The following is a 25,729-nucleotide window of genomic DNA, read 5'->3' as shown; positions in this document are numbered from 1 at the left end:
CTTTAACTGGTTCCATGGATATGTTAAATGGCTGTGGCCATGCTTTGAGCCAGGGGGATGGAAGTGACTTCCACCCAAGACATAACTGGGAGGCCACTCCCCCTGGTTACAGCGCCTGCGTGAGAGCTTGGAGATGATCGGCTCCATGTCATGGGGCCAGAAAGCTGGAAGGATAGGGGAGTGCTGGCAGGTGTAACTGATTGTGGGAGGAGTTGGAAATGGGGCTGCAGAGGAAGAGTGGTGCTAAGATTTAAACCCAGGTATGGCAGCCATGCCAGGTTGGAACCACGTGGCTCTGGCGAGAGTCAGGACCAGGCAGCTTTGGGGGGTTCCCTTTCGGCATGTGGCTTAGGAAGCAGGAGAGACTTTGCCTGGAAGAAAAGCGGTGAAAGGACTCCTGCTGGTGGGCCATGAGAAGGTGTCATACCCGTCAGGTATGAATCAAGGTTTTGGATTAACTGGAGATCGCGGTGGCGACACAGGTGATGGTGACAGAGAAACCATCAGTCTGGGGGCTGAGGAACTGGATCCTTCTCTTCCTAGGATTTTGTGACCTTGTTGTCTGAGGTGTTTGTTTTTTTTTTTTTTTCCAAACAAAACTTTTGCCTCTCGCTGCCCTCCTGTGGCCAATTGTCTCACTGCAGGCTGCCCTAGCTCACTTTCCAGTAGGGGCAGTGATAAATGAGGCTGAAGGCCATGATTGGCTGGCTTCCCTGTGACCCCGGGTCTCGTGGGCCATGGGTAGGCTCTTGGCCTGCCCTGATCTCGAGCAATATTCTTCAAACAGCTGCCTCAGACCCAGAGTCTCGGGGGCACATCAGTCTGAGTTTTTGTGGAAAAATGTTGTCTGGATCCATGGGGCCCACTTTGGGGCGGGCGGGGGTGGGGGTGGAGGAAGGATCTCGCATATCTGGGGGGGAAGGTGCGGAGAGGGAGCCAGAGGAGAACAGCAGGGGTTCTTCACTCTGCAGGCTGGAGCTGCAGACTCAAGACGTACATTCATTCCAGTGCGTGGCACGCTTGTCTTCAAAGAAGCAAAGCGCTTTCCTCCCAGTGGTCTTCCTCGGAGGCCCATACCCTGCATGTGCAGACTTGGAGCTGCTGCGAGGACTGGGGGGGGGGCACGGGGGTGCGCCCCAGCTGGGGATGCCAGAGAGGGGACCAGCCCCCGCGGTGCAGGTCGCATCAGGCAGCTGCAGGGCTGTGTTCTGGGTCAGTGGGTGCGTTCTCTATGACCCAGGGTTTTACGTGTGGGTCTTTCTGGTTTTTTAATAAAATGCCTTATCAGTTCAAAATACCTAACATATATGTGAGAAACACAAGCCAGTGACAGGATAAACACCTGTGTTCGCACACAGCTGGCGCACATAGCTCTGCCGCCTCAGGTGACTGGACCACAGCAGTGAGGCCCGGCCACGAGAGGCCTGCTCGTGCCCTCAGGCAGGCACCCACCGTCCAACTGGAGTCCAGCTGCACCTGTAACAAAGTCCACCGGCAGGGGCGGAATATGCAACAGCCAACACTGACTCAAGTTTCGGGGCTAATTCCAAAGAAAACTTTTATTTATTGGTAAGACATAAAAACCCAGGTCTCCTGAATCCACACACTGTCCCCAACTACTGGTGAGATCCACCTAAGTCCGTGTGGGTGACGAGAACAAAGGACCTCCTGCTCGGGGAGATTTGCTGTGTGTTCGGGCTGCTGTTCTGCTCACTCTCAACTCTCATCAACCTGACTCGTCTGACGGGGATGGAGAGGCCCTGTCCTGCAGCGCAGGGCCGGCCCCATCTGTGACACCGAGTCTCTCCAAAAACACAGTTCTGTGCTCTAAGCTGAGCTGTGTGGCTGTGTCAGACCACCCCCCGCCCCCGACACACACACGCCCTCTTCACAACTGAGAATACGGAGGAACACAAGTTTAATAGGAACTGCAGACTGACAGAACACAGGGCAGTACACTACCGCAGGGGTGGGGCGGGGGGGGCGGAGGGGCTCCGGCTGTGACCACAGGACTCCATAGGTACCCTGAGGGCCAAGGACACTCGACTGTATCACCAGGAGCGGCCTGCTGAGCAAAGCACTGACTCCAGGAGACCGGCGGTGGCACCTGGTGAGCGCAGAGGCAGGGCAGGGCCTTTGTCACAGAGCACCAACACACAGGAGTCCCACCGGGAGAGGGCCCCTCAGCACACATCCCGTTTCCCTAACACTAGGAAGAAGCTGACCCGCCCAGGGTGACCGGCGCCCTGCAACGCCTTGGCCTTTTGGTCACGGCAGCACTACACACCCCCGGCCCCCACGGCCAGCCTCACTGCCCACCAAGCACCCTCCCTGCAAAGGGCTTCCCAGCAGAGTGAGCAAACGCAGACGGGCCGAGGGGCAGGGGTCGGCCTAGTCGTCGTGGAGGTTGCTGGTGCTCAGGAGCACCTGCTCCCCAGGTTTGAAGGCTGGCATTCCGAGGTAGGGGCAGCTGGCGCAGCGGAAAGCGTCGCCCAGGTAGCACTGTTGAGAGAAGAGACAGTCAGACCGGGAAGCTGACCCCAGAGGCAGGGGCTGTAGGAACGGGACCCCAAATTTCGTAGTATGGCCACTGTGGCCTGAAGGAAATGGGTGGTGTGTCTGTAAACCCAAAGGGGACCTGAAAACTACGAGTTTGAAGACCTCTGGTTCCATGAGAACAAGGGTCTGGGGAAGCTCTTTAGGAGACCGAATGTATTCTCAGCAGTTCAAACCACAGCTGAATGCAGCCAAATGGCTGAGGAACCTCAGGAAGACAGGGATGAAAATAAGAAATAAGACCCCTACCTGGGCAGGGACACGCTAGCCCTGTCTCACGAGATAGCCTCCCTTCCCCAACCGTGACCAGCCCACCCGCTCTCATGCAGTGGCTGACTACCGAAACGGGGCAATGAGTTCCTGCGGCTGGGGCTGGTCTGCGTGTGGTTGAGGAGGGTGCCCGACACCACTGGGGGTCTGGGGGGACACCGAGTACTGATATTTACGTTTCCACAGGCCGACTTGGGTTGGGAGCTCATCTGTTCCCTGGACTTCTCTTTTTCCAGTTCTTCAGCGAGGCCACAAGTGCTGTGGGGGGGTGGGGGGATAGGTAGCTGACGAGTGAGATCGGCCACCACCCGGAAACTCCAAATCCCGGGCAGTGCCAGGCTGCACTCTGAGACTTTTCTCTTCGCACCGGGCTGCCTTAACTGAAACGCCTGCGGGGTCAGGCTGAAGAGACGAGGGCGTGAGGCTGCTCAGGGAGACAGAGAGGGTGGTGGGGAACGGAGGCCCAGCAGGGGCTCTGTCCACAAAGGGCAGCTGCCTCAAAGCGCTCGGCTCTCCCCCTGCACCCTGACTGTCGGCCAAACACGCTCATTTCACCCGAGAGCACAGTGTCCCACTGTGATCTGCTCCGAGGGGACAGCAAGCTCCGAGCAGGACACAGGCAGCAACCACTCCCCCAATCGTATTTCTGCTGGTCATCCAGTCCCTGTGCCACACGACAACCCTGCCAGCAGCATGTCCCTGGTTTCCTGGAACTCACTCCTGACACTCCCCACTGACTTCCCTGGAAGCTGCTCCGACAGGTTCTCAAAGAGGCCAGACCAGAAGCCCCCGTCGGCCCTGCCTTTCCCTGGGGCAGCACGGACGTGGAGATGGATCTTTCTCTGCCCAGTCAGGTCGGGGCTCACCACTCAGCTCTCCACAACCCTGGAGAGCTCTCCACAACCCCTCCACAACTTGACAGGTTGGAGGGTCTCATGGAGCTGCTAAATTATCAAATGGGCAGAGAATGCCCGGCACAAACTTGGAATGGCAACCCCCTGGGGGGAAGAGGGAGCCAGCTGCAGCCGAGGAAGGGGCCAAGGGACTGCCGAGGTTCAGGCAGGTTTCCCCTTCTTAACCTGGTGACTGCCTGGGCGTTCATTTTGTTTTTCTCTGAAATGTCCCCACTTAACACACTCCCCTGCGGGCATGACTCATTTCACAACGAGTCACGTGTCTGATTAATTTCAGTGTGAGCGGCAGAAGCCTCCGGAAGCAGCGCTCACCAGTTCCTGCAGGCCCTCCTCTTTTTCCCTTCTCCACATGAGGGGGCCCGCAGGGAGGTGGGGTCTGGCTTCTTCAAATCCTCTGGGTCCAGCAGCTCGTCTGAGTCGATGAGGTCCTGGGGAGTGTTGGACACCGTTAGTGACACGGTCGGTCACGGGCTCTGCCACGGAGGAGCCGAGGGGGTCACAGGTGAGGGCAGTGGGTTTATGCTGTCTGGGTCAAGAAGACCCCACCGCCCCATGTGGGGCCGATCCTCACATACCAGCTGCCCACCCCAGGGAACTAATGCACACAGTGTGCGCTGGCTGGACGGGGACGGGGACCGATTCACAGCGAACAGACTGGTGCGTGTGGGGACGGGGCAGGCAGAACAAGGCAGTGCGGTACGGGGCGGGCAGAGGCAGGCCTACGGCTGTGAGTACAAGAAACAGAGCTTATTCCCATGTTATTAAGTACTGCGTTATTTCCCCCACAAACAACCGTGAACCTACTTTTGCCCCACCCTGTGTATGCAGGGCAGTCAGGTGAAGAGGGGAATCTGTGATTCCAGAGAAGAGGGCCAACAGCGACACAGACTGTCACCGCTGTGGACCAGGGAACCCGATCGCAGGGGCACCCGCCAGACAGGGAGGAGTGCGGCTCTGAAGACCGTGAGTGCTCGGGGACTTGCCCAGAGGAGCCAGGAAAAGTATCTCAGCCGACAAACTCTCTCCAGGTTTGCACGTGCCCTTGGGGGTCTTTAACGTGTCACATGACATGTGGGGAAAAGAGATGCTGGGGGGGTTCCTCCTAATTCAAAATCGCCGGTGACAGGCCCAGCTGTGATGCTGGGCTTTCACAATGCGAGTCCCGAGAGAGCCCCCCGAATGGCACACGTTCACACCTGCAGTGGGGCTGAGAGAAGGCGACCTGGGCCCAGGGGCCGGACTCACCGTGTCCTCGTCTTCCATGTCATTAGCTGAGAGGGTCCAGAGTTTGACAGTCGCAGGGTCCACCGCGGGCTTCACTGCGTCCACCCAACAAAAGAAAAAGAGCTCTAGGAAGAAGCCCTAAGCAAGCTACAGGCAAACAAACGCTTTCTGGTGAGACTCTGTAGAGAGCATGCCGGACTGAGAGTCAGGAGACCCGTGACAGTCCCAGAAGCCATCACCGTCAGCACCTGCTTTGTAGCAGACACTCTACCAAGTATTCTGTACACGTCACCTATGTAACCCTGCTAACAACCTCGTCAAGTAAGTACCTGCCACCCTAAGTGTACAGGTGGGAAAGCAGGTTTAAAGATTCAGGCTGGCCACAAACAGCCACAAAGGCAGTTCTAATACTTTTACTCCACTCCATGCAACGTTCTCTTCCTTATCTCGGTGCCCACCCCCAGAACACGAGATGGGAAGGGATGGGGAGGGGTGGCGGATGGAGGTGGGGCCGGGTAGGAGCACCCTGGGGATCAGTGTGGCACTGCCTGCTCTAGCCTTCGGCAAGGCGAACTCCTCACAGAAGCTGTCCTCACCCACTCTGGCCCACACACCCCCAGGCCAGGATTCCTGGAGCTTTTTGCAGATGTAGGCTGGACGGTCAAAACACAGCAGTGTGAACATACCTACATATTTGGTACACCTCACAGCTGGGAAAGCTCAATTCAGGTATTAAAAACAGGGTCAGAAAATGCAAAGCAGGGGAGGGGAGTATAATTCTCTGAGCAGAAAAAACATTTTTGCAAGTGTCTTAGGATCCTCAAAGCAAGAAAAGCTGACTTTACTGGCACAAAAGTCAAGGACACATGGAAAGAGGAGGACACTCTTATCTACCATGACCACCACCATGAGATATCCCAAGGACAAAGTCAAAATTCCGGGGCCTGGAGAGACTTCACTAACTCAACTGTGTGACTCAGGCCTTCAAAATCCGGCAGCCCCAATGTCCTCCAGGGCAGGAGGGGCTGAACCAGATAGTGTCTGCGCATCACTCCAGTTCAGGGTCCAAGGACGCCCAGGACGACATTACTCGGAGCATTCTTCCCTTTGGACATGGCCGACATGGAGGAAAGACTGACCCTCTCTCTCATCTCTGGCTCAGTTTCCGACACGCCCTTCCTGGCCTATTCAGACAGAAGACGTCCAGTCTTACCCGAAGGAGCAGACTTCTTGGCAACAGAAAGCTTCAGCTGACTAGAAGAACCCACTTCGAAGTTGGGCTTTCTGCCTGTGATTTGCACGGAGAGCAGGCTGTCGCTATGGTGACCCAGGTGCTCTTGGACAGACTGCTTCTCCTCGGCGCTCAAGGACTCCCGCTGCAGCTGGAACGCAAGACAGTCGCAGGGTCAGGCCACACCCCACGACACAGCGTTTCATGCCCCCCGCACAGGTGTCACACGCTCAGGTCTGTGTCGCCAGTGTCCCAATGGTGGGACAGAGTAATGTGCAGGGTAGCAGGATGACAGACTTCGCCTTGGATCTTTTACTTTGAGTCTCTCCCTCAAAAAACCTTAACACCGTCATTAGATGCCTGTCTCTTAGGCATAAGGCCCTGTGCGAGTCACTGCGGCGGTCACGGTGGTTGTTACTCAGATGCACTGACGTGGTCCTGCTGAGCAGGACCCAAGCCCACAGTGGGGATGCGCGCCCACCTAAAGACAGTAAAATGTGTGTCCTCTGAGGAGAAGAACCACAGGGGAGGGAGATGCTTCTATGCTCCTTGGGAAGTAGCAGACGACAGTGAACACAGGAACATGGGTGGGGGTGCTGTGCCATCAAAACAGTAATAATCTCGGTGTCTGAGATGCAGAGTAGTTCAATAAGCCACAGCCCCCCTACAGCACTGAACAGTGTTCCCTCCTCAACAAGAACAGGGGTACCCCAAGAGATGGATCAGCCAGCGAATGAACAGTGTACACGTATGGCCTTGTTTACATTAACGAATGATGTGCGTACAGGCACACGAAGGGGAGGAGGGTGTGTACACCTGCAAATACACAAAAAAGGTCTGAACAGCCAAACAAATGCATTGGTGGATTCCTCTGCGGCAGGAGTGTGAACAAGGACTGGGATGTCACTTTATGTTTAATATTCTCCAGTATTAGCTGAACTTTTACGAGCATCTCTTATTTTAAAGAACAGAAAGCCTTAGACTAAAGACAAAAAGAAAGGGTGGGCGTGAGTAAATGAAGGCCCTTGGCCAAGCGGCAACTCAGTGGTATAATGGCCCTCAGGATATAACGCCTGGCTCTCACACAAGGATTTCAACTCTGAAGAAGAATACAGAAATATAAACACCTCCGTTTAATGAAAACACTTCTACTGAATTATCAAAATGGGATTTCCCCCTCCAGACTCCCACCAAATATCTGAGGATAAGCTGGGGGACTTCCAACCGGGCCTTGGACACACGTCGGTCAAGAGACCTGCACTGTGCCGCCTTGGTGGTCAGCACCACTAACCAGCACCGCGGCCAGGACCGGCCCGTCCCCGGGCCCCGCAGGACCCCCCCAGAGGAGGCGTAGTACCCGAGGTCTTGCTGTGGGGCATCCCGCAGCTCACAGGCAGAGCGCTTCTTGGCGTATTTCCCAGTCTATGTGAGCTGACTCCCGTGTTATTTCCCCTGACTCCCTCTGTATCGTCTGACAGACACGGGGACTCGTGGCCCCCAGCCCAGGTCCCCACAGAGATGGCGTCTCCAGACATACCTCTCTCACTTCCACGAGGCCAGAAAGGGTCAGGGCGGAGCACAGTTTAGGGGCCGTCCTCACTTTGCCACCGTTGACTGCCAAGAGGAGAACCCTGATCAATAGCTTTGCAGGTCAGAGCAGGAAAAATAATAAAGGCTCCCTCTCAGCTGGCAGTAAAACAGTAACAACCTTTCACGTTTAATGTTCATGTATTTCAGCGACATTTTAATTTGGTTATTCACAATGCTCTTACCAATGCTCTTAAGTCATTAGGATGGAATATAATAATCCCATTACTGCTGCTCTCTGCTTCCCGGAGAAAACCGAGCCTTCCGGGGCTGGTAGAGAATGACCCAGCAGGAGGCTCAGACACTCAGGCGAGACCAGTGCTCTATTCTCGCTTCACAGTCCTGGCAAAAGACACTGCGGGTCGTGTCTTTTGCCCAGCAAGGGGCACGGAGTCTGCTCTCCGTGTCCCAGCCTGCGGCTCCACGTACACGTCTTGCACACTGTAAAGTGCTTTCATTTCTGCCATCTTATTTGATGAAATAACTCATCACATTTGGATGAAAAGTCCAATAAAAACGCTAAAATCCAGAACTCTTTTAACACATCACCAGTTGGACAAATGAGAGTTTATTATTTCCCAGCTTCTCCCACTGGCTCCCATGCGTCACTAGTCCCCTCAGCACCCCCAGACCCCGCCACCGCTCTCCGGAAGGGGTCAAAGCCCCTTCGCCGCGCCTCCCCCGCGGCCATTCCTCATATGTTCCAGCACCGTGTGGGGACCGGGAACCTGAGGCCGTCCACAGAGCTGACCCGAATCCCACCAGCTTTACACGCACCTGTGTGTGTGTGTTGTGTGTGTCTGTGCAATCTCGGCACACGTGCAGGTGAGTGTGAGCACCGCCACAACCGAGACACAGAATGGTCCATGACCCCAAGGAGCCCCTGCATTCCCCCCACACGCCGCCTCCCCGGGCAAGTGCCAACTTGCTCTCCATCCTCTACACCCCGTCATTTCAAGAAGGTTGTGTGAACGAACCAGACAGCATGTGACCTTCCGGGAGTGGCTTTCTCACTCCACGCAACTCCCCCGAGACACACCCACGGTGTGGCACACACGGCGCCTGTGCCTTTGTTTACCGTGGCACAGCCCTCTGTGGCACGGACACAGGGAAGTCTGCCCGTCACCTGCTGGGTCAAATCACCGTTTCCTCAGATGCATTGCTTTAGAGTTCTATAATAATTTATCTCTAAGGAGAAGGTCCACTGTAGGACCACTGATCTCTAAACGGCGTCTCCTGCTCGGAGAGATGCAGCAAAAACACCTAAAGATCGGACCCTGTTAAAGTCCAGCCTTTCAGGTGAAGACTTCCTTACCGACAGCCGTCTCTACCGGCTCTTTCAGAAACAGACATCCGCCAGGCCGCAGGATCCGGGCCATCTCAGCCAAAATCTCGGCGCTGTGCAGAGTGGCGCTTCCAGGAACCACGCCCGATAAAATAACATCAAAGCTGGATTCTCTGTGGGCAGCTGGAAGGAAGGGGGACTCTGTCAGCAATCGCCTGGGCCCCAAACAGTCTCCCAAGCACCCCCAAGTCCCCCCGAGGGCTGCCGGCCTGGCCTGGAAGAATGCACAGCCGCCTGTGCAGCAAATGCTGTCGGATCACTAGCAAGGTCGATGGCGCTGCCACCCAGCTCTCCCTCAGTCTTACTAATTTCTTTTCTTTTTTAAATATTTGTTGATATTTAGAGAGAGAAGGGAGAGAGAGAGAAACATCAATTTATTGTTCCACTTATCTACACATTCAGGGGCTGATTCTTAGAGGTGTCCTGACGAGAGACTGAACCTGCAACCCAGGCACATTGGGACGATGCTCCAACCAACTGAGCTACCTGGCCAGGGTAATTTCTCATCCTTTATTTAATATGCTCAGGGAAAGGAATCAGAAAGGAAGCTGGATGAAGAGTAAGGTTTTAAAAATAAGCGTGGGGTACCTAGCTAAGAAACAAGAGCATACTTTTACAAGTCATTAACTACACTCCTGAGTCCACTACATCTCAACGGGAATCAACAAAGGACCAGCCACGACTAGCACGAGCCACCCAGACAAAAACTCCGTTACCGAGGAACGTCAGAGACGCAGGGCTCCCAGGGAAACCGGCCCATCCGCCCCCACCCCACCTGTAAAGGCAACCGGGGCAGGTACTTACATTGCAACAGCTGGTCGATGTTTTCCACAGACACACGGCCCTCACTGCCCGTTAACACCTGGAGCTCATCAACCAGGCCTTTCAGAGACTCAGCCGGGGAGGACTTATCCCAGACCACTGCCACGAACTGGCCAGCTGCAATCCCAAAGTCTGCCATTCCTGCTCGCTGCGGACCTAAAAACCATGGGCCAAAGGAGGGTCAAAACCGAGCAGAGACAAGAGCACAATCTCATCCATGAAGCACCGTCGAGCATGGTCAGGACCACAACCCGGTTCTGACCGGGGATGACAACCACGCTAGAAAACTGTACTGTGGACGTGACGGTCTGATTAAGTGAGCCCATCATCCTTGGTGAGAACCCTGACCTGGCAATCAGTTAAGGAGGCTGAAAGCAGAAAGGTCATTTTCCCTTTGATAGGCGACAACTTGGCTTGACCAGCACGTAGAACACACAGGACGTTAATTAGGCAGAAGTATGACTCAGCAAGGGAGGCAAATCGACTGGCAGACATAACCCAGCCACAGCTTCACGTTTGTTAGAGGGACAAGTTATGAAATTTAGGAAATTGAGTATTTTCCCTTTCATCAAAACGCGATCAGTGTCAGTGATCAGTGGTATCGGCCAGATTGCTCACAACACTTTGCACACGTGACCGCGACTGCACCAGGTATTCATCCCATTCTACAGCCAGGAAACTGAGGCGCTGACTTAGCCCTGGTTGCGCAACTAGTGAGTGTTGCGTGGATCCACAAAGAGCCGGGGTTTGATGCTAAGTCCGTGCAATGGACTGTGAAGCCCGTGCTTTTCACCCACGGAAATTTCCCCCCGTGGGTCAACTTTCTCTTCCACCTGATACTCAGACGAGTATAGAGTGTGCTCGCGGTGAAATCAGGTAAGGAGATAGCGCTGTTCAGTTCCTCTTTTCTTTCTTAAACATTAATGCCACGGACTCTCTGACTTTGAACTGCGCTAGTAAACGACACAGACACAGAGGCTATGGTGGGGAGACCAGGCATGGGTCAGTCTTAGGCTGAACACTCTGTCTTCTGCAGAGGTGGCTACCTAAGGGACAGCTGTGCCACCACAGACACTCTGGGACTGGGTTTAGGCCGGGTCCACTGCATGCTTCCTTCTGTACAAATGCTGACTTCAAATGACTGGCTCTTCTGCCTACAAAACCCACCCAGGTTAGCCAGTCACCCACAACGACTGCAGTACTTTGGTTTTGTTGCTCATTTCCAAAGGGGTTACTAAATGCTTTCCTTTCTAGAGCAAAATCAAACTCCTTAGTCTTCTGGATATAGGTCCTCCACACTCTGGCTCCAAGTGTACCTGCCACCTCTCCAAAGGGAACCCCACTCCCCCCGTTCCGTGAAACACGGTTGTACTTTCATGCTGTCCTGCTCCCTCCCTAGACCCTTCCGTGTGGAATGCACACAATGGCCTGACCACATGTCACCAGGCAAGGACACCGAGTTGCTATCAATCAGGATTCCTTAGTCATGGCATTATGGTTTTCAAATCCCTAAAATATACACAATAAAAAGCTTTCCAGTATCTTACAGTTACATGACACCGAGAAAGAAGACTTGCGAATCTAAGGCAAGTCATTTAGGGTCAATGTCACAGTTCAGCAGCAGCCGGGGAGGACGAGAATGTGGATTGCTGGGTAGTCGGTTATAAGAAACAAATGACCTGTCTCTAGAATGATGCTAAATCAGGTTTTCCTTTGGGACACGGAAGAGAGACAACAAGCCCCCTGCCCAGCAATGATGGCCAGAACCCTGCACAAAGAAAATCCTCATAAAAGAGCCAAGGGGCCCAAGGTTACTTACTTGCTACAGAAAAACAAAAATGCAGATGTCTGGACCTTTCCAGCAGCCTTTATGGCGGCAGTTTTACACAGCACAGGTCCTGAACACAGATGACCCAGGTTCTATCTACCGCTAGGATCTTCTAGCTCACAGCTACGTGCCATGAGTCAGCTACTAGCTTCTTTTTTCTCATCAATACAGGAGAGGCGATAATTTCCTATTTCCAAGGCTGCTGTCAGAAATAAACGAGAAGATGAAAATACACAAAGCACTCAGCAGAGCCTGGCACACAAGCTCAATAAAATAATGTTCTGAAAGCAACGCCGAGGCTCCACTTCTTGATGGCCAGGAGAAACGAGAGCTTCTTTTTCCCTGTCAGAATTCCCCAGTGCAGGAGCTCACTCTAGGACGCCTCACAGGGCTCTCTAGTGGGGTTGTGCTGGCAAAGCACCTGAATGGCAATGCTTCCCATTCGCTATCCCCCCAAGCCAATTCTGTGTCAAGAGGGAGCTCATAAAATACACTGATTAAGATTTAACCTTCAGCGTGAGCCTGCAAACCACATGATCACAGTTCGATTCCCAGTCAGGGCACATTCCTGGGTTGCAGGCCAGTTCCCGGTTCCCGGCAGGGGATGCACGAGAGGCAACCGTACATTGATATTTCTCTCCCTCTCTCCTTCCCTTCCCCTCTAAAGATAAATAAAATCACACACAAAAAGATTTAACCTTCAAAAAACAGACACAGCCACCACTTTCGGCCAGTATTTTCCAAATGCAATGGGAGAGAATGTTCTTTTAAATATCTAAAAGCCAAAGTGTGATGTTCTTCATCATCCGTGTTTTGTGTTGTTTTCAATCTGTTTTAACAACAACAACAACAATAGGAAAAACTGTCTGGCATTGAGGTCAACATACTCAGAAGTGTGACTCCGAGCCCAGTTTCACAACTGAAAAGAGGTGGAGGAGAAATCATTGTCATGTCAGTGGATGTGACGGTTAAGCACCTCTCTGACCCTCACCGCTGCACACACGTGCCCTGGCCCTTTTCAAAGTTCCTGCCAGACAGTGACAGTAGATGTGTGAGAACAACTTTTGGAGACACACTTGTTTATTTTTAAGGTACCCAATAAACACCCAATCTTGAGGCTTTTGCCTCCTCTCAAGGATGAGCAGGGACAAAAGAAAAAAACTAAGATCAACGTTTGGGTATCAGTTCAAACAAACAAACAAATAAACAAAAAAAAACAACTCCTTTTAAGTCAGGTGCATAAAAATATCTGAGAATCCTGACAGTTATCGGAAAAGAAAACTTTAACAAAAATGAACTAATTGAAGCTTACGCATGCACACACACGGAGCGAGAGAGGGCGAAAAGGGGATAATCAGCAGGGAAACAGTAAACTCAAAGGAAAAGCAATGGAAGAGTGTCGCCAATCAGATGTGCATCAAGAGTTAAGGGTCTCAGAACGGATATCCAAGTGCTACAATTTCCACAGAAAGGGCTCCTTTGAAGTGGACAGCACTCAGAAAAACACACACACACACACAAACTCAGGGAGATATCAGCAGTGCTTCACCAAGGTCCAAAGATATTGACCTGAAACTTAGTGTTTGAGGAGTTTCCCCAGCACTCAGTCAGGGGAGCACAAACCCGCTTGAAAAGACGAGTTGGTAAAAGGTATGCAAAACATAGACAAAATTGTAAACCCAACTGCAATCTAACAGCGAACAAAACGTACAGAACCGCGTGCTTAGCTTTGTCATCACTAATCCTTAATCCCAAAGCCATTTACGTCTTCCAACTCCTAGGAAACCGTCACTGCCCCGAGGCACTGAGGCGCTCAGCCTTTACATTTGTTTGATTCCAATCCCTGACCTTCCAGGGTCACCCAGAACTTGGCACTCACTTCTAAACGAACGCTACCAGCCTTTTCTAAATATGCAAACCCGACACATCACCTGGGGGTATTTGTTAAAATAAAATGCCTGAACTACGCCCAAGTGTACTGAATCAACTCTCCAGGAGAAGCGCATGGGTGTATACGACTTGGTAACAAGCATCCTATGTGATTCTTCTATCTGGCAAGTTCGGGAAATATCTGATTACAGCCATTCAAAACCTTGGAGGTTCAGGAAAATCACTGGCTCGAAAAGTACAACCTGGAGGTTCCCCCAACGACCGAAACTTCAGTTTGAGGAGAGGGACCGAGGCCCAAGGTCACAGCAGCTGGCTACAGACAGAAGCGGGTCTCAGACCCAGGTCTCCCGGACCCCAACTCAGGATTCTTCCTCCTGACCGTGCCGTCCCCGGGGCGGGCAGCGCAGGATAAGAGGCCACCCAGGAAGGACAAGGGACCACGGCGCCAAGAGCCCAGGGCAGACAAAACAGGTCCACCCCTCACTCCGCTTCTCTGGGCAAAAGCCCGCCGTGATCCTCTGGGAGGTGGCCCCGTCTAGGTTCCCGCTAAGGGACGGGACTGGGACTAGCAAAGGGGAGGATCTGGGGATCAGAGTAAACCAGGAGGGGACCGTTGGGGGAGGTCGAGCTCTTGGATCTCGGGACAGCGCTTACCAGGTTCTCCCGTCTCGCTCTCAGTTCCTCCGCATCTGTCGGCGCGCCGCCCACCTCTCGCGAGAGGAGGAGCATCACGCGGCGCGAGCAAGACGGAAGTGGGCGCGCCGAGGTCCCGGTTCTGCCAGTCGCGTCGCCGTCGGCGGCGTGCCCGCTTCCAAGATGGCGGCAGCGGCGGCGGTGTCTGGAGCGCTCGGCCGGGCGGGCTGGAGGCTCCTGCAGCTGCGGTTCCTGCCCGGTGAGGGGGCGGCGGAACCTGGGAGCAGGGGGCGAGGAGAGGGGGCGCGAGGTCCACCTTGACTGGGTGCGGGGAGGAAGAGGCCGTGGTAGCGGCTGGCGAGCAAGGTGAGGTGAAGGGCAAGGGCGCGGACCCTCCGGCGTCCCGGGATTGTTCGGGCGGTCCGTCTGGCTTCTGCCCCCAGTCCACGGCTGTGAGGTCCAGAGCAGCGGAGCAGGACCTGTTACTCGCATTTAGTGGAGCCAGTGGAGCCCCGGAGAGGGTTGTGGGTGCCCAAGGTCACACAGCTCGGGAGTTGCAGAACTCGGACCCAGCCTCCTAACTCCCTCGCCAAGTCCCTGGGCCAGGAACGCTCGAGGCACGGAGTGGGCAACAGCCGCAGCGAGCACCTATTCCACTGTTTCCTGCCGGTCATTTCCCCACCATCGATAATTCCGTGATATTCTTGTACCACCTATGCCACTATACAGTCAGCGTTTTTGTTTATACATCTGAATTACTAAACATACGGACATTTACTTAAAAGGGGAAACTTTGTATCACTACCGTAAATGGAAAACCAGTGTCAATTTCCATAAGTGGGATGTATGCATTGGTACATTAACAAAAATACAGAGCTGATAAATAATAAACATTCTCGCATATTTCACCTAAACTCTCATAAATCACAGTGGTTCCTCAGTGCTTCTTTGGAACCTCCCTGCGCTTTTCAAAGTTTGTGAATATTTGTCCCATTTTTTCTGTACCTACCCTAAAATGCTGATATTTTTACACACATTGTGCTGTGTTTCTTTGAAAATCGTTGTCTCCTGCGTTAGTCCATAGATTTTTTTTTTTTTACCAGCGGGTGCTCTTTTGCTGTTTTTATCTAAAACTCTAAATATGTTCAGTAAAAATGATGCCTATGACCCAGCAGATCCACTCCTAAGTACTTACACAGAGAAATGAAAGTGTATGCCCACAAAAGTGGTTTGTACGGATATGTGCGTAGAAACTTGACTTACAGTAGCCAACACCGAAACAGCCCAGGTGTCCCATCAACAGAATCAGTTTCTTTTTTTTTTTTTAAATATTTCATTTATCTTTAGAGGGGAAGGGAAGGAGAGAGGAAGAGAAACATCAATGTATGGTTGCTTCTTGTGCATCCCCTGCTGGGACTTGGCCCCTGCGGGGAACTGGCCTGCAACCCAGGCATGTGCCCCCACTGGGAATCAAACCGCAATTGTCTGGTTCGCAGGCCCACGCTCAATCTACTGAGTCACACCAGCCAGGGCCCGAATCAGTGTCTTAATGGAATACTACTCAGCAATAAAAAGTAACAACCTACTGATTCACACAAAAAATAGGACTCAAGCTAAAAATATATATATTAAACAAAAGGAGTCTTACACAAAAAGGGCATTGTGGATTCTTGTACTTCCATGAAATTCTAGGACAGGCAAACCCAGAGTGAAAAATTCAAGAACAGTGTAGGCAGGGAATGACTGGGAAGGAATGAACACGAGGGAACCTGCTGGGGTGATGATTGTGGATGCGGTTCAGGTCATATAAGAGTATACATTTGTCAAAATTCAGAATAGGCACAATTAAGACTTTTGTATTTCATTGTATACAAATGTCACCCCAATAAAGGAACAGTAAATGAATATTAAACTGGTTAATACTGTGCATGCTGAAATGTTCAGAGGCAAAGAATACTGATGTCTGCAATAGGTGTATCACAAAACAAGATGAATCGAAGACTGTGATGGCTAAGTACAGAGAATCCAGGTGGTGGATGTTCAGGTGTTCATATTACAGTTCTTTCAACTTGCCTGTGTGTTTGCACTTTATAAAACTGCAGTGTTGGGAAGGAAGAAAGTAGTATGAGTTCATCTTAGCAAACACTACGTATTTTCCAAAAGCCCTTGCCTACAGTGAATCAGGGGTGTTGCAACACCGCAGATGGGAAAGAAGATAGAGACCCCATATAAACACTGGGGAGTCAGTCTTGATAACCGCTAGTCCAGTGCTCTTGCTCTGATAGGTAAATACGAAACATCTTCAAGTCACTTTCACTTTTGGTTTCAACTCGCATCCAACTAAGTAGAGATTATTGCTCCTAATTTGCATACTTTAAAATTATGCTCACTGGGATGAAATGGTTTGCCCATTACCGCATAGCTAACAAAGACACAGGCCTACAAGCCAGCTGTTCTGTTTTCTGGCTCATAGTTTTGTCTGCACGTCATGTCTAAGGGTTGCCAGTTTACCCATGATTCTCGCTTGGGACTCAGCACTTGGGTAAGGGTTCTGGAGAGGTCTCTGCCCTGCTCTTCCCCTTCCCCATCAAAAGGCCTTCTCTGATGTGTGTCTGACTGGTCCAGTTTCCGTTTCAGTGTCCCGCTGCCGACCAGCCCTGATGCCATGTGCCTTCCACACTTCAGCTCTGCAGTTCAGGTCTTCAGACGAGCAGAAGCAGCAGCCTCCCCCCTCTTTTTCTCAGCAACATTCAGAGGCACAGGGGGCAGAAGAACCCAGTGCAGAGTCCTCTCGTCTACCCCCCAGGTAGGCACCAGAACCTAGTCCAGCCATTTCCGGCCACTTTGCACACCTGACTACATCTGTTTGTCCTCTCTCCTCTCTGTCCCTGTTTTCACCTTTCATCATTTTCAAGACTGTCTTTGAAAGGAAGTCATTATTTTTTTTATGAAAACAGTGCCTGTACATTGTAAAACATCTAAACAATTAAGGCAAAAATTACCAGGAAGACAAACCCAGAAATAACTCTGCTAACACTTTTGTTAATATCCCTATAGATGTTTCTCTGCGCATACTCCCTGTGTCTATAATAATGATTAGTTACGCTGTATGCTACACATGCTGTTCCAGAACCTGTTTTTTCACTCAGCAGTACATTTGAATCTCTTTTCACAGTCTGTATTCTTTTAATAATTGCATAATGTTCCAGCAAATGACAGTACCAAAATTTATTTACCCTGTCTTTTATTGATGAGTATTTAGATTTCCTGGGATAAAGTGTGTGATTCCCTCAGCAGCGGCAGCACCGAGTCAAAGGACATGCACTGCACATGTAACATTTTGTTATAGACCACGTGGGGCCACATCACCCCCCAGAAACGGAACAGTAATGAACATTCCCATTAGATATGTTTTCTTCTTACCCACCACTGAGATGAGAAGTTCCTCTCCCTCTGAAATTGGAGTACCCCAGGCACTTCTCTGGTTTCCTGATTAATGTGCTCTTCATTTCGGTTCAGCACGTATTTTTTGAGGATCTTCCTTGTGCCAGGCCCCATGGGTACTGTAATTGTGGTTTTGGACCCCATGGATTTCCGTCTGGTGCAAATACAGATAGAAAACGGTGCTGAGGACTGTGAACAGGGAAGTCCAGGGTGCGGCAGGGGCACGTGTCTTCGCAGCGCAGGACCTCCTCGCTCGCTGCTGCCCTTCTCTTCGTGGCCACGTGGGAGGGGAAGGGTGACAGAACTTCTCCTGTGCTGGCATCACAATGCCAATACGACACAGAAGTGAATGTCCTCCCAACGTGTGCTTAGAGGAGTCACAGAGCTCTGATTTCTGGCCGGGCTCATCTTGCATGCAAGGCAGCAGGCAGTGAGATGCGGGGTCCCCGTGTCCCTCTTGGATTTGGTCTCAGTTACACAGGTCAGAGTGGCCAGGAGGAGGAGGATCATGAGAGTGAGGAGCAGCTGCAGCACCGCATCCTGACGGCGGCCCTGGAGTTCGTGCCCGCCCACGGCTGGACGGCAGAGGCGATTGCAGAAGGAGCCCAGGTGTGCACGCTGAGGGTGGGCAGCCTGACCAAGACCAGCCCGGGGTGGGAGTTACAGCAGCCAGAGCAGAGGGCCTCGTGTGTCTTCCAGCCCAGCTTGGAACCCCTCTCTATTATAGGGTATTCTCTTTCCGGGGGTTTCTTTCCCAGTAAGGTGAAAATGGGTGCATTTTAAAACTATTTTTTAATATAAAAAGAGCATAAGATTGAGGTGGTTCTAAAGGCAGCCATTTAGGCAAGAATTGCCTGTGATAAAAACTACCATATTCATTGACTCTGAGATGCCTCTGCTTATAAGAAGCAACATTGTCTTTGCATCATTAAAAAAATAAAAATGCTGCCTTTGAACTGTGGCACTTCATTGTGCCCTTCACACCAATTGTTTAAAATGGTAAATACGTGCCTCTTCGACTTGACGAAATGCGGGGAGTGAAAACCCCCAAGAATGCACACACCACTTGGGAGACCAGCATACTCTGTGTGTCTCACTAAGTCTAGGAGTCAGCTTTCCCTCCCGCGTGGGAATAGACGGCTGCTTTGGGTTAAGCAGCAGGCTCACGTTTAGGCGACGTGGAACCAAATCATACAGCACAGCAGAGACCGTCCCGCCAGAGGCCCGTGCTGGCGGAGACTGGTGGGATCGCAGAGCCACGTCTCCCATCCCGAGCCTCAGCGCGGCGCCCTGCTCTCGAGGTCAGATGACGGGCAACTCCACTGCTTGACTCAGATTTAACAGTTCTCTCTCGTGTCTCTCACTATCCCAAGAGCACGTACAGTAACAGGTCATGTGCATGGAGGGTGCATGTGATGTGACCCCACGGTATGCTCACTGGGAAGACTTTGAACAGCACAGATAGAGAAAAGAACGAAAAAGTCCATTCATGATCCTACTATAAACATTTTAATGCCCATTTCAGTTTTTAAAAAATCCTTTCGTTTATGAATCATTTAGTCTTTAGACGGTTATTGAACAGTTGGCGTGCACCTGGCACTGTGCTAGGTGCTGGGGACAGCATCATGGTCAAGGCGGACACAGCTCCGCCCTTGCTGGCTTTGTGCCCAGCGGCATTAAACAAACACGAGCTTACAGGGGCGGTGCAGGCTGTCAGGAAAAGGTGCTGTTGAGACGTGCAGTGGTGGGACCTGATCAGGGGAGGGGGTGAGAAGGTGTTCCGGAAAGGCTTTTGAACTGAGATCTGAGGAATGTGTTAGGCTTCAGCTGGTCTGGTGGGGGCGGGGGATGGACAAGCCCAGACAGAGAGGCAGCATGTGTGAAGGGAAAGAAGCCTGCAGCATGAGAAGCGAAGCAAACCTTCGTGCAGAGAGGGAGGGAGAGGGGAGGGAGAGCGACGAGCCAAGTGAGACTCAGGAAAGCTCAGCGGAGGTCCTGAAGGTCATGTTAAGGAGTTTGGCTTTTGAACTAAGAACAATTGAAGGTCTGGGATGACATTTGACGTTTGAAAACCTTCATTTTGGCAGCTGGGTGAAAACTGGATTGGAGGCGCAGAGTCACTGGGGGCTGCTGCTATCTACCCAGGAGAAATGAGGGTTTTCTGGCCTAGAGCGGTAGCAGTGAACACTAGAGTTGCCAGCTTGCCTGTGTGGTACTTGTTGGTGCCCTTTTCTGGGATTAGGACCACTGAGTGAGGACCGGGTTTGGGGCAGCATGGGTAGTCTTGTGTTGTTGAATATGAGAGGTCTTTTGGTCAACCAGTGGGAGAGCTCAGGCATGCAAAAAGGAGCTGTCTGGGGCTCTGCCCCTCAGCACTAGCACAAGTTCTAAGGTGGTCTCTCAAGGCCTGCATTTGGTCGTCTGCACATCTTCGAGGCGGTCACTGTGAAGTCCCGTCATGCAGGTCTGTGCCCCATGCTGTGGGGCACATTCAGGGGCTGACAGAGTGTGGTTAGTACCATTCATGTCTCAGGGGTCAAGAGTGGTGAGTGTGGTGGCCCTCTGGAAAGCAAGCCACCGTTGCTAGAAGAAGAGGCCCTGGTTACGAGCAGGCAGCACATATCCACCACACTTGCCACCACTGTTCTGTCTTTTCTTTCTCTCTCTCTAGTCTCTGGGCCTGTCCAGTGCGGCGGCCAGCATGTTCGGGAGTGACGGCAGTGAGCTGATCCTGCATTTTGTGACCCAGTGCAACGCTCGGCTCACCCAGGTGCTGGAGGAGGAGCAGAAGCTGGTGCAGCTTAACCAGGCAGAGTAAGTCCTGTGGTGTCATCGCTCGGGGTGGCAGCTGAGGACTGAGGGACGTAGGCCCCCTGGGCCCCACCGGGCATCCACAGGAGGCCGGTCTGAAGAGAGCTGCACTGAGTAGACCTGCTGCTTCAATGGGACGGGCCGGCAGCTGCCTGTCTCTGACCGCTGTAGTCAGGCCGTGGTCTGGGGCTGCCGGGCCCTCCTCCCTAGGCCAGCACTGAGCCCATACCTGTGGCCCAGTGCCCCAGAGACTCACTGTTGTCTTTCCCCCCTCCAGGAAGAGGAAGACAGACGAGTTCCTGAGGGACGCAGTGGAGACCAGGCTGAGAATGCTGATCCCTTACATCGAGCACTGGCCCCGGGTACAGAGTCCATACCCAGGCGAGGGGCAGCAGTGTGTTCAAACTGATGACTGGCAGTGCCTTTTACTCGGAGGGCATCGCACTGTCAGAAGTTAGCTCGCTGGTCCCCAGAGACCCAGGGGTGCTCTGTGCACTTGGCAGAGCTAGGCTTCAGATGGGGGGGCGGTGCCAGGGAGGGTAACTCAGCCATCTGTGTCCCTGGAGAAGCAAGTGGCCTGGGTACTGGATCACATCCTGGGTGGGGCCTTGGTGGTCAAGTGTGCCAGCAGGTCCTCACTGAGGAGGAATCCACGAAGGAGATCAGAAAGTTGGCAGATTGTATTGGCCATGGTCATTAACAGGCCCATCGTGTCCCAGGTCTCAGAGGACTGGACTTCTTTTCAGATTGTCACTGTGATGCTTGAGAATTGGAGTGTTCGTTCCAAGGGCTTTTCTCCCCTTTTCTGAGGCTTCTTTCTCCTTTTTGAAAGCATGTCCCAGTGTGAGCCATTCTCTCAGTCGAGAAAGTCAAAGCACATCAGAGAGGAGAGGAGGAGCGCGCAGATCACCTGGCGCCCCCCACCCAGCCGGACGCCGCTGAGCACATCACTTCAGTCGGCGGCTGACAGACGTTTGAACTCCCCAGGCTGGGGGTGCAGGGAGTGCAGCCGGCAGTCACATCCATCCCCTGCCTGTGCTTGCCACACCTGGTCTTCAGACCTGTGGCCTTGACTCACTCCACCTCGCAGTTCAGATGATAAAAATGAGTGCCTCCTGATTCAGCGCATTTCCTTCTGGGCTCCTTCACTAAGAGGAAACCCCCCAGTCAATCCAGGACCTCGCTGTCCAAATCCCATATGCCACAGCTGAGGGCGGTACGGTTGGTGAAGTGGCAAAACCGTGCGTGGTCAGGACTTGTCTGCCCAATGGNAGGAGCGCGCAGATCACCTGGCGCCCCCCACCCAGCCGGACGCCGCTGAGCACATCACTTCAGTCGGCGGCTGACAGATGTTTGAACTCCCCAGGCTGGGGGTGCAGGGAGTGCAGCCGGCAGTCACATCCATCCCCTGCCTGTGCTTGCCACACCTGGTCTTCAGACCTGTGGCCTTGACTCATTCCACCTCGCAGTTCAGATGATAAAAATGAGTGCCTCCTGATTCAGCGCATTTCCTTCTGGGCTCCCACTAAGAGGAAACCCCCCAGTCAATCCAGGACCTCGCTGTCCAAATCCCATATGCCACAGCTGAGGGCGGTACGGTTGGTGAAGTGGCAAAACCGTGCGCGGTCAGGACTTGTCTGCCCAATGGAAGAGTCTCTGGGTTGTGCCATTGCCTGTATTAGTTGAAGGATTTTGGTTTCAGGAACAAATCAACTTGAGTTAAGCAGAAAATAGAGTGGTGAGGAGGAATTTATTAAGGCTGCAGCGGGATATCAAGGGCAGGAATGTCACTGGGCCCTGGGGGTGGCCTAGAATTGGGACCCGGAAACCAACCCCAGATTCCCCTCATCTCTGCTGCTTCTTCCACATGTCCCCCGCCCCCCATCCTTGCCCTCAGTTCTCAGAGACCAGGCCAGACACTGCTGTCTACACTCCCAAGTCTACATGCTGGGTGGGCATTGAGAATCGGATTGGGCCAGGAAGGGATGGTGATGGTGGGTCTCAGACTGAGAGCTGTGCAGGCCCCACACATATCTCCGTGGGGAAGTGAAGCGTCGGCCTCCTGTGCGCTGTTGTCACCTGTGTGCGGACCTGTCCCTCTGCCATTCTCTGCAGGCCCTCAGCATCCTCATGCTCCCGCACAACATCCCGTCCAGCCTGAATTTGCTCACCAGCATGGTGGACGACATGTGGCATTATGCTGGGGACCAGTCCACTGACGTGAGTACTTTCTGCAGGCCCACAGGATGCCACAGAAGCTTGGGTTAAGCATTTCTTCCAGAAGTTGGTGGAATTCCTTTGGTCACACTCCCATTCAGGGGGTCCACAGGCCATTCCCACCTGGGTGAGGAGAGGCCAAGGTGCAAGGAAGGGCTTTCAGCAAGCCACAGGGGTCTCAGCAGTCTTCGTTCAGGGACCAGCGCTCTGGCCACAAACCAGTGGCGACACCAGATGTCAGAGCCTGTGACTGGGCTGGCATTTTACAGTCCTTTCTGCCTGCAGTCTCCTGAAATTCAGATTCCGCAGCAGTATTTCTCAGCGTGTGACTTTCATGAGACTTTTTTTTTAAACCATGGATACACCATGGCTTTAAGAAGTTCCCACCCCCCCCAGCCCATCTTCGCCTACTTTGCTAGGAGATCAATAAACCTTTAAACAGGCACTGGAAAAGAACGTGACTTGTTGATGCTGTTAGACTTGTATTAGGAAAAGCGTTTTAAAGTATACCTTCATAAAAAGAAATTAACACCCAGGCCAGGGAGGCAAAGCAGTACTCCCACCATAGTTGTAACAAAGTGCTTTAATAAGCTTACCTCCTGTGGGAATGTATAGCAACAGAGATGGCAGGAAAGTGAATTAGAAAGCAAAGAAATTAAAGGAATAAAACACCACGCAGCTGAGCCAGGGCTGTGAAGGGTAGTTTGCCCGGGTAGTCAGGGCTGCTAACAGACTTGACCACTCAGCTTTTCCGGGTGGTCTAACCCGGCCGTGGCTCTGTCTCAGCCCACACTTTCCTCGGAACACCCCGAGGTTTGGTCATACCTGGCTGACCACAGAGCCTGCTGGGACTTAGATATGGTAAGATGTAGTCTTTGCACCAGCAGTTCCAGAAAGGACCAGATGTAGCAAAATCGCCTGGGATGCTTAGGAAACTTGAAGACTCCTTGCACTTAGTGGAGACCCACCGACACTAAACTCAGAGGTTGGGCCAGGCCTTGCCTTTGCAATCTCCCAGGGGATTCTCGTGCACAGCGTGTTAGAGAACAGTGTTGTCCAGAGGGCCATATGTATCTGAGGGAGAGAGGAGATCAGGGAATCCCACAAGGGCCTGTGGCTTTGGGTAGCTGGGCACTGCCCAGACCATCCCCGCCCTCCCCCGTTCCCGCTCCAGCCTGCTTATTCAGTGTGTCACTGCTCCCAGCCCCCAGCAGGAGTGGTGGCCCATCTGCCTGGGTGGGTTTCTTTGCAGCTCAATTGGTACACCCGCCGAGCTGTGCTGGCCGGCATCTACAACACGACAGAGCTGGTGATGATGCAGGATTCCTCCCCAGACTTCGAGGACACTTGGCGTTTCTTGGAAAACCGGATTAATGATGCGATGAACCTGGGCCACACTGCCAAGCAGGTAGTGGGGGGGCGGCTAGCCATTTGGGAAGCCCCCTCCCTAGGTGCACCATCCTCCTTGGGTCACAGCCGGGTGCTATCTATTCTCTTGCCCCACTTTGGTCTCAGCTGACAGCCACGGGGGCCTTCCCAGGGAGCCTGGCCGGTTCTTCCTCATACCCGCCCTTCTGAAAAGCCACACTCGGCCCATTTGTGGTTACGCTGTCCATAGGCTCTTCCTCCAGTGCACAGGGCCCTCTTGACTCTGCCTGTTGGGACTAATAGGCCTGCTGGTTTGTCCTGTCTGTCTCCCCTTTAGGCTTGTGATGGGGACTTAAGAGAACTTGACTCTGATTCTTTCTAGGTGCAGTCGACTGGAGAGGCCCTGGTGCAAGGACTCATGGGAGCAGCAGTGACGGTGAGTACTGCCCAGATCATCCCCACCCTCCCTGACCTGACCCTCGCCCAGCTCCATGCTTCTTATGTAATTCAATGTATCACTGACCCAAGTAGTTTTGTAGCATTAAACTGGAAAGTTCATGGTGAGACTGACAGTGACTCAGTCCAAGTTTCTTGATTCCAAATATCCTGTCTCTTTAGTTTTACTGGCTGGCTCCTAGGACACTGGTATGGCAGACCTCTGTACCATAGACATGTGGGCCGCCTTGCAAATCCTGATCCTTCCCATTGGAATCCTGGGGTGGGGCAAGGCCTCAGCACTCTCTGTTTGCATCCCTTCCGTCAGCTCAAGAATCTGACAGGTCTGAACCAGCGCCGGTGAACAGGAAGGGGTGTGAGCTAGAGTGTCCAGAGGAATACCTGCGGATGTATTTAAAGGGCATCGGGAAGTAGGATGTGCCTTCCACGGGACAGGGTATCATTGAGAAAACACTGCAGGACTCCTGAGTCACCGCCATCACCGCCACCCGACAACCACAGGGCACCTGATCATGCGGCTGTAGCCCGGGATTGGGCCACTTCTTCCGTTCCTGATACCAGGCCCAGCCTCCTGGTGCCTTTCCACATGGCAGCCGTGTAACTGAAAAATGAGGCTCCCCTCTAAGCATTTGAGCCTCAGAGACCCAGCACGTCCCTGCCATGGTCTCACGGGCACTTTGATCGTATCTCAACTTCCCTAGAAACGCTCTCCGGGACTCCCAAGGTGGAGTTCGAGTCGGAAGCCCCCCCGAAGTAGCAGCCAATCCACAGCCCAGCCCAGCACAGGCACCCGCCCCCAGGGGTGTCCCTTGCAGCCCTCTTCCTCCAGCACTCTGACACGCTGCACTAGGGACCCTCCAAAAGCTGCTGACCTGCGACCGGTGCCTGCTGGACGGTGGTTCTCGGCCTGGCCAGAGGTGATCCCAGACCTGGTGTCACATTATACCAGTATGCGTGCAGTATCGTTAGTGAACTCAGAGTCTGTAAAAATATTAATAAATATGTTTGAATTCGTTTCCTGTTGTGTAGTCAGTTTTCGTACAGACCACAGCAGGCATGCAAGACCTCGGAGACAGCAGTGTTGTGGGAAAGGCTCGAGACGAGCAGCCAGGAAACTGGAGTTGTGGTCCTGG

At 52.8% G+C, this 25,729-nt stretch overlaps 2 protein-coding genes across 4 annotated transcripts; one reads left to right on the top strand and one right to left on the bottom strand.

Moving 5' to 3' along the window:
- Positions 1 to 1,537: 1,537 nt before the first annotated feature.
- CIAPIN1 (cytokine induced apoptosis inhibitor 1) lies at positions 1,538 to 14,388 on the bottom strand. Of its 2 annotated transcripts, none has more exons than XM_037041646.1 (9): positions 14,322 to 14,388; positions 9,932 to 10,105; positions 9,098 to 9,250; positions 7,733 to 7,809; positions 6,178 to 6,346; positions 4,986 to 5,059; positions 4,053 to 4,168; positions 3,003 to 3,084; positions 1,538 to 2,502 (listed from the first exon to the last, which is right to left on the bottom strand). In XM_037041646.1, the coding sequence occupies exons 2-9, from the start codon at positions 10,086 to 10,088 to the stop codon at positions 2,392 to 2,394; spliced, it is 939 nt and encodes a 312-aa protein (XP_036897541.1). In that variant the 5' UTR covers positions 10,089 to 10,105; positions 14,322 to 14,388; the 3' UTR covers positions 1,538 to 2,391. The 2 variants fall into 2 exon arrangements, with proteins under 2 accessions (XP_036897541.1, XP_036897540.1); XM_037041645.1 differs by lacking the exon at positions 14,322 to 14,388 and adding an exon at positions 11,769 to 12,144.
- A 57-nt stretch (positions 14,389 to 14,445) lies between these two features.
- COQ9 (coenzyme Q9) lies at positions 14,446 to 25,340 on the top strand. 2 transcript variants are annotated; one of them, XM_037041643.1, is made up of 9 exons: positions 14,446 to 14,559; positions 16,926 to 17,106; positions 18,218 to 18,353; positions 20,416 to 20,558; positions 20,833 to 20,917; positions 22,671 to 22,775; positions 24,025 to 24,180; positions 24,523 to 24,576; positions 24,904 to 25,340. In XM_037041643.1, exons 1-9 carry the CDS (start codon positions 14,484 to 14,486, stop codon positions 24,937 to 24,939), a joined length of 972 nt encoding a protein of 323 aa, XP_036897538.1. In that variant the 5' UTR covers positions 14,446 to 14,483; the 3' UTR covers positions 24,940 to 25,340. The 2 variants fall into 2 exon arrangements, with proteins under 2 accessions (XP_036897538.1, XP_036897539.1); XM_037041644.1 differs by having other exon boundaries at positions 14,447 to 14,559; positions 16,938 to 17,106.
- The last annotated feature ends 389 nt before the right edge of the window (positions 25,341 to 25,729 follow it).

Source organism: Sturnira hondurensis, unplaced genomic scaffold, assembly GCF_014824575.4.
Source record: "Sturnira hondurensis isolate 20B ecotype Veracruz unplaced genomic scaffold, ASM1482457v3 Scaffold0003090, whole genome shotgun sequence".
Classification (NCBI taxonomy): domain Eukaryota; kingdom Metazoa; phylum Chordata; class Mammalia; order Chiroptera; family Phyllostomidae; genus Sturnira; species Sturnira hondurensis.
This window is presented reverse-complemented; position numbering and strand designations above follow the sequence as displayed.